The sequence below is a fragment of the Dipodomys ordii genome, unplaced genomic scaffold, assembly GCF_000151885.1.
Source record: "Dipodomys ordii isolate 6190 unplaced genomic scaffold, Dord_2.0 Scaffold40, whole genome shotgun sequence".
NCBI lineage: Eukaryota > Metazoa > Chordata > Mammalia > Rodentia > Heteromyidae > Dipodomys > Dipodomys ordii.
The window spans coordinates 14293735-14302303 of record NW_012267256.1 but is presented as its reverse complement, the minus strand read 5'-3'; the positions used below and the strand labels follow the sequence as shown (position 1 = coordinate 14302303).

The 8569-nt window shown below is 42.5% G+C and overlaps 1 protein-coding gene across 1 annotated transcript in view; it reads right to left on the bottom strand.

Annotated features, from left to right (window-relative positions):
- Positions 1-229: 229 nt before the first annotated feature.
- Slc1a1 (solute carrier family 1 (neuronal/epithelial high affinity glutamate transporter, system Xag), member 1) overlaps positions 230-8569 on the bottom strand; it is a 75944-nt gene continuing 67604 nt past the window's right edge. The window contains exons 10-12 of the mRNA XM_013018410.1: positions 8071-8265; positions 1527-1661; positions 230-830 (exon numbers count right to left, since the gene is read on the bottom strand). Of these exons, the coding sequence (XP_012873864.1) occupies positions 584-830; positions 1527-1661; positions 8071-8265 (577 nt within the window). The 3' untranslated portion in view covers positions 230-583. The remainder of the gene's footprint in view (positions 831-1526; positions 1662-8070; positions 8266-8569) is intronic.

Below are 8569 nucleotides of genomic sequence, written 5' to 3'. Positions count from 1 at the left end.
TCTGGTCTTTTTTTTGCTGCTGTTTTGTGTTTTCAAAACAATTTCTTTGAAATTGGCTGGAGATGAGTTCAAAATGGTCATTTTGGCACATTGACAAGTGGGGTTGTTTAGACCCATTATAATTTATAAAAAATGAGAGGAAAGGAAATCCATGCCAATAGAAAGCTTGAGTAAAAAATTTGTAACAAATTATATATATATATATATATATATATATATATATATATATATATATATATCCCCAAACTGGTCTGTGTATGGGAAAGCAATTTCTCTTTGACATTAATTACTGATTTCAAGTTAGTACTTTATACACTTTCAAACTTGGTTTTATAGAATTTTCAAAACCCGGATAATACAACTTCTACATTATTTGATGATGTTTCATCTTACCACACTCCCTAATTCTGAAATCTAGCGAGCAGAGGCTATCAAGCCAAAGGTAGAAAATAATCTGGTCTTCTGTTTCTCAAGTTAAAAACACAATTGACCATCAGCGGTTTTCTGTTCCTGAATGTTGAGCTTGCTAAGAGATGACTCTCATGGACCTGTCCATCACTCCAGTCATCTGCAGCGGGGTGCTCTAGAACTGTGACGTCTGGGTGAACGAGATGGTGTCTGACTTGTCCACTGCAAAGCCTCCATTGACATATGACTTCTTGGTGTCTGAGTCTTCACTGTCCAGTACTGTGGATTCCAAGGCAAAAGGGTTCACAATGTTGACTTCAGAGGAAACATCCATCTGTTCCAGCTCCTTCTTAGAGAGCTTTTCCACAATGCCAGTCCCAAATGCATCACCAAGGACATTGACCATGGTCCTGAACCGGTCCCTAGAGAAGAGACAGAGGCATGAGAGGGGGGCTCAATTCTTCCTCAGCTTGCCAATACAACTTGCCATTTATTGAGCATGTACTGGCTGACAGACTTGGTTCTAGATTCTGGACTCACACGACCCCACATAAGTCCTTACAACAAGCCAAGGAGGTAGGCAGAATTTCCCCCATCTGTCTGGTGGATAATGCAACTGGGCCTCAGGTTAAGGGCCTCCAAGTCGTAAAGCTAATTAGATGCTGGATGGGGAGCCAAACCTAAGTCAGGCTTATCCTAAAAACCTTTGTGCATGCTATGGTCTAGACAACCCTACTAATGCTTGGAAATAGGTGCTGATTTTGAACAAGGTGGTTCTGAGTCTGTGAGGGTAAACCAAGTCAAGGACAGCTTTTAAGATAGCTCTGGGGCCTTCCCAACGCTTTCATCATATTATCCCATTTACTGTATTTAGTGTAGCTGGCACCCTGCTGTAGCCTTGCAGTTCAACCAGTATAATGAGCTAATGGAGCTTTGCTGGCTTTTAAACATCTCTGCTTTAGTGATGAGGAGTTAATGTTTGAGCACAGTTATCAGATGGCCTGGTCAGAGGGCAATCAAAGCAGCAACAGATGGCTCACTGGGCCTTCTGAAGGGAGGGTGATTAGGAAGGGAGCCTGTCCATCTGGCTGAGGCCAAGGGCATTTGGTCCAACTCACAGGAGCCAGTCGACAGCGATGATTAGGGTAACATCCTCTGCAGGCAGACCCACCGCACTCAGCACGATCACCATGGTCACCAGGCCCGCCTGAGGCACACCGGCAGCTCCAATGCTAGCAGCTGTGGCTGTGATGCTGTAGCCAAAACACACCAGCAGAAAGCGTGAGACCCTCCTGTTTCTCCCCTCAAGGCTCTGGACCTGAAACCATCTCCATGGTGATTATTATCTGGGGAAATCAAGCACTAAGAATTTGTTATCTACTAAGGACTTGCTCGAGGCATATAGGATGAGAGTTGGGAGAGAGGAGGCTAGGAAGAATGTGATTCCATGGCCTGACAGGGGGAAAGGGGAAACAGCATTCTGGGGCAAGAAAAGAAAGACAAAAGAATGTCGCGAGTGACACCTAAAATGAGCCAGAGAGTCATTTAAAAGGAGCACAAGAGCTTGCCAAGTGGACTGTAAATGGAATGCTTTACCCATCCCATGCATCCATCCTAAATACATGCCAGGTACCTCTCTACCTGCTTGCTTCCTCTTTCCTTCCATCTACTCTCCTGTCCAGTCATTTACTGAGCACCTAATAAGAGCCAGGAATTTCAGTGGCCTTGCAGATTAGGGGTAAAGGTCAGTTGACTGGGTAAGGGTATTTCAGGTGAAGGCCAAAGACAAAGGCAATGGTTAAACAGGTTTAGAGGACTTTCTGGTTATCACAAGACTCTTGACCTGTCTGAAGGACACCGAATTAAGAAAATATGTGACTCCTGTCCAAGGTATAAAAATTCCTATTGCTTTCTCCCAGTGGATGCCCTTTGTGAAAAATGAAGACAGACCTAGAATCTGGAAGAGGCAGTCAAATTAACTTTATTATCATGCATGTTAAAAGATTTCTCTTGGATAGATAATATGTAGCACTAGGAATTGGTCAGTTTGCAATGGAGACACAAAGAGAGAGAGAGAGAAGGAAAGAGTGCTCATATAGGAATTTGAACTCAAAGCTTTCTTACTCTCATTTGGCTTTTCCATTCCTGGTTGGGACCTTACCATTTAAACCATGCCTCTAGTTCTGGCTTTTTGCTGATGGATTTGAAATAAGAGTCTCTCAGATTTGTCTGCTAGGGCTGGCTCCAAACAGTGATCCTTAGATCTCAGCCAGCATTACAGAAGTGAGCCACTTATGCCTGGAAGAATGTACAGGTCTTGGGCAGCAACGTATTTCTTATTTTAATCAAGACTCATCATACTCTAAAAATCCCTTTGAATGATCTTGAGTGGCATTCATGATATGCTCTGAAAAAACAGACTCATCCCTAGGGCAGGATTTACACTGCTGCAAAAATTCACTGGATCAACAGGTGACTATGAAGCAACTGACAGTTTAAACTAGAACACCTACTCAGAATCCATAGTCTTCAAAAGTGTCAGCATTCTTAGGATGTTTAAGTGGACTGGCCATGCATCTGCCAGGTGATATGCTGCAGAGACCATTTAAAGGATCTAGGCAAATGCAGGCTGAAGGTCTTTGATCAATATGTGTTGCTTCAATCAATTTACAGTAAATTAGAGAGTTCTGAGGCTGTACTAATACCTCTTAAAAATTCCAGGCTTTCTCAATCCTTTTGATCTATTCTTACCTATGTTTTCTTTGGAAAATTCAATGATATTCCAATGCAGGTTGAAAAAAAGTGGAACTGAATGCATCAATGGATGTTCTTAGTCAGATGTGATTTGTGAGCAAGCCTATTGATCCCTCCTGAAATATTTCATGATTAATCACACTCTTGACCTTGCTTGCAGAACTTGTCTGTCTTCTTTCCTTCCTTCCTTCCTCCCTTCCTTCCTTCTTCCCTCCCTTCCTTCCTTCCTTCCTCTCTCTTTCTCTCTCTTTCTTCTTTCTTTCTTCCTTTCTTCCTTCCTTCCTTCTTTTCTTCCTTTCTTCCTTCCTTCCTTCCTTCCTTCCTTTCTTTCTTTCTTTCTCTCTCTCTCTCTCTCTTTCTTTCTTTCTTTCTTTCTTTCTTTCTCTTATGGTAGTACTAGGTTTGAAATCAAGGTCTAGCCCCTTGTTACACAGATGCTCTACTACTGATCCATATCACTAGTCCTTTTCAGAGTGGTTATTTTTGAAATAGGATTCTACTTCCTGTCCAGATGCATGCCTAAACCATGATCTGCCTGTTGCAGGCTTCCTGTTGTAGGTTGGATAATGGGAATATGCAACCACACCCAGCTATGGGTTGAGAAGGAGTCTTGTGAACTTTCCTGCCTGGGCTGGCATCAAACCATTCTCAACCTCCCAAATAGCTAGGATCCGAGATGTGAGCTACCCAATGCCTGGCCTAGAGTTTTGCTTTTAACCTGGCTCAAGCATATCCTATTTTGGCTGAGAAAAGTTTCACTGCCTCAGTCACAAAGTTCTCTCCTCACACTGAGGCTTAGTTTGGGGACAGGCCATTTAGCTTAGCTCAACACAGCTGGAGGCTGGGCAAATGAACTAGAGTGAGCCCAGATCTCACAGTCAGACACATCTGAGTTCTACTCCTGTCTCTTCCATTTTCCTGCTGCATTTTCTTAGGCAAACGACGTCTCTGAATCTCAACTTCTTGTCTGCTTTATAGGGATAATATGATGTCTTTAGGGCTGCTGAAAAGATTAATCCATCTGAGGCATTCAAGGAAGGTAAAATCATGTGATTTCTGCTGCTACTTCTGTCTTCTCCCTATGCTACTTGGCTAGATAAACAGTCAAAACACCCAGTACTGACTGAGCATCTTTAATCTGAAAGTCCAACATCTCAAATTCTCCAAAATGCCAAATGGATATGACAACAGGTGGGAAATTTCACATCTGCCCTCATGTCACAGGGCACAGTGAACACACAGGCACACTAAAAACACTGCATACAATTACCTCAAAGGTGTATACAAGATAGAAATGAGGCTCAAGCTTAGACTGTGGTTCCACCTCCAAAGTATCATACTATGTATATATATGCAATTTTTCCAAAATTAAAAAAAAATCCCCCCATTACCTAAACTGTCAAGCATTTTGAGCCATTTCCAGGCCTCAGATATTGTAACAATTTTTTTTTTTGTCTGTCGTGGTGCCTGAGCTCTGGGCCTGGGAGCTATCTTTAAGCTCTTCAGCTCAAGGCTAGTGCTCTACCACTTGAGCCGGCCTTTTCTGCTTATGTGGTAGTGAGGAATCCAACCCAGGGTCTCATGCATGCAAGGCAAGCATTCTACCACTGAACCACCTTCCCAGCCCCTGTAACAATCTTTTGATAGAAGGCTATCCCATTTTCAGTCAGTTAAAACTTGGGATAAATGAATGCTACCGTAAACCCACAAAATCCTTGTTTCTGTGATGTGCAGACCACAGCGGGCAAACGTGCTATTGTATATCTAAAGAGTTCTTTAACCATTAGCCTCATGAACTGTGAAAATATACCTGTAAAGTTAAAACTAACTTTTATTACTTCTCAGAACAGATTTTTGAAGTCAATGATTACTCTGGGTCTCACGGTGGTTACTAGTTCTGGGCCAGTCACCATCAGTGAATGTGACTCATGAATATGCCAGAGTAGGGGGCAGAAGTTCAGATGTGAATTGACTAGTCAGCCGTTAGGCCCAAGGTTGATTTCTCTGGCAGTCAGCATAAGAAAAGGGGGAAAAGAAAGAAAACGGATGAGGAAGATTTAGGCAATGTATGATTAAGAACAAGGAAGAGAATTTATCAAAAAGACACCAACACATCAAAGAACCAGCATCTCAGAAATCACTCTTTGCAAATCACTTCAGTGCAGATTTTCCAGGTTAGGCTGAGGGACGTAGGACGAACCCCTTGGAAATGTATACATTAGAACTGCTGCAACCACCTGGGTATCTGTGGAACAGAAAACTCCAAGAGCACAAGTCACAGTTTTAACACTGTCTCCACGATCATCACCTCTGAACTGTGGTCAAGCTTGGCTTCGTTAGCCACTACCACCTTTAATTGATTAAGCAGCATCTGTACAGCCCCTCTCCTAGCAGATGTTCCATATTTCAGACTAATCTTTTCAGTTTCTCACTAGTCTGGTCAATTTTAAACAAACAGCAATAGTTTATGATTTAGGGCTGTGGAGGATTTTTTTTAAAGTGTTTTATGTTAGAATATTGTGAACCTACTCTTCAGGTGTATGATTTTGTCTCTGCAGGGATACAACTTGAATACATAGAGCTAGAGAATCAGTTTCCTTCTACACTCAACTAAATTCCTCAGATTAACTCTTAACCTGGCCTGCCACTCAACTGTAGCACTGTGAAATCGAACTTTCTGTGATGGAATTGCTCTATATCTGTGCTGTCTAATTCAGCCAGCCTCTGGCTGACTACCACAAGCCTATGGCTAGTGGCTACCATATTGGATGGATGGTACCATCTTAGAGCAACAACTCTAGCAAAATCCACTAATGGTATTTCAACCATATCCTTAAACAAGCTGTTGAAATCCTCATTTGAGTTGAATTCTCTTTAGGATCTGATTCTGTGAACCATTTCCATCCCTGAAAAATCTTTCTTCTCTTGGTCTCCATATTTTCATGGTTCTTGTTTCCTCCCATCTCTTCCTTCTTCTTACTCGGTCTACCTTTAATACTAGGATTTTCCCAATCCTAAACTTGAGTCTCCTTTTCTTCTCTACAAACTCACCATTCCTAAAGAATCATCCATTCCTAAAGAGTTCGCTGAGTAGGTACTAAAGCTTTTATATGCATCATCTGACTTAGTCACCACCACTTGACTACAATGTAGGCATTATGATTATTATCCTCATTTGAAGGGTGAAAAAACAGAAGTTTAATAATTCAAGTGTCCTGCCTAAGCCAATCACAGTATCCCTGACATCCAGATGCAGACAGTTGACACATATTAGATGGCTATCTACAGTCCAGATCTCCATTTCTCACTACACATCTCTCTACCTGTAGCCTCAAAGGTATTTCAAATTCAATGACTCAAAAAATATAAAGTCTTTCTTTTTTCTATTACTAAAGTTTGAACTCAGAGCCTCAAAGTTGCTCGGCTTACTTCTTGTGTTCTACCACTTGAACCATGTTGATAGCCTGGATTTTGCTGGTTAATTGGAGATGGAATCCCGTGGGTTTTTCTGCCCAGGCTCTCTTTAAACTGTGGTGTTTTGAGTGTCAGCTTTGTAAGTAGCTAGGATTATATACATGAGCCTCCAGGGTGGCTAAGGAGTATAAAATTTTATTTCTTTATCTTATTGCTTTTCCTTTTTACTTAAAATTTTTATTGTTTTTTATAAAGGTGATATACAGAGGGGTTACCATTTCATAAGTCAGCTAATGAGTACATTTCTTTTTAGATAATGTCACCCCTTCCTCTCCTTAATGCTTTTCTTATGCGAATTCCTGTTTTTATAACTACCAATCTAGAACCATTCACCAATTGTGGGCGCATCCTTGCTTTCCCTTGCTCCTCACATTGAATTGAGCTATTGTCTCTTTAATTCATTCATTCATTAGTAAGTCTCCAGTGTCTGTGCCTTGATGTAGGCCTTTTAACACCTTCTCTGGACTTCTCCATTAGTCCCTAATTGGCCTGCCTTGTGTTCCTTTGCCCATCTAACCTGTTACTTCTCTAACAGTGCGAATCTGTCCATGATCCATACGGAGTCTTTCATGATATGACCTCTGTCTTATCCGTTCATGTCCTCTACATTTTACTCGCTGAGCCAGATACAACAAACAATGGCTGACTCTGTAACTAGGACATGGCTACATCACAAGCCCTGTATGAGCTATTTCTGCTTTCCAAAGCGCTTAGCGTCCTTATTAGCCTGCTAAGTTCTTACTCCTCACTGATGACACATCTATATCCCTGTCTTCCATGAAGCTTTCCTTCCTCTTCCCAGAGAGCTGATCTTTCCCTCTTTGGGACCCCCCTGTGATCACTAAACAAAGTTCTGTGACATGCTATATCTTATATTCCTCAGCATGCTTTTGGAGATCTATTCTCTTTCCACAAAGAATTCTTTTTTGGTGCTTATTTTGGAGCTTGAACTCAGGACCTGGACAGTCGCCCTTAGCTTTTTCACTCAAGGCTGACACTCTACCGCATGAGCCATATCTCCACTGCTGGTTTTTTGGTGGTTAATTGGAGATGAGAGCCTCATGGATTTTTCTGTCTGGGCTGTCTTTGAACTGGGATCCTCAAATCTCAGCCTCCTGAGTAAGTACAGGCATGAGCTACCTATGTCTGGCCACAAGGGACCCTTTGATAGCAGTGACTGTCCCTCGTTCAGCTTTGAGTTTTTAGTGCCTACTTCGTGCGTAGTACCTACTGGACGCACTGAACTGAGCATAGAGCAATGATTAGAACTGCTCAGACTCTGAATCAGGAATGCTGTGTTCCATGAACCCTCTAGTTGTCCTCAATCTTGTGAAGGGACTTTGTAAGCCAAGCCAAACAATCCACAGGGCCTCCTTTCACAGATTGCTTTTACTTAGTAACCACGAGGCAAATGAGTGTGACACTACGCCCCACCTGATAGTGATGATCTGCCCAATGCTCAAGTCCAAGTCATTCAACTGAGCAATGAACACAGCTGCCACTGCTTCGTAGAGCGCAGTCCCATCCATGTTGATTGTGGCACCAACAGGTAGCACGAATCTAGTAATCCTCTTGTCCACCTGATTCTTTTCCTCGGCACATCGGAAAGTGACTGGCAGTGTGGCTGAACTATATGATTAAAAAAAAAAGAACGATGGTTGAAGAATTCCAGTTCTCAATCCCTACCTGAAAAGGCCCCCCCCCCTCTCTCTCTCTCGGTTGAGGGGCCTGAACTCTGGGCCTGGGCACTGTCCCTCAGCTCTTCAGCTCAAGGCTAGTGCCCTACCATTTGAACCATAGCGCCACTTCTGACTTTTTCTGCTTATGTGGTGCTGAGGAATCAAACCCAGGGTTTCATGCATGCAAGGCAAGTGCTCTACCACTGAGCCACCTTCCCAGCCTGATACATCTTTTACACACACACACACACACA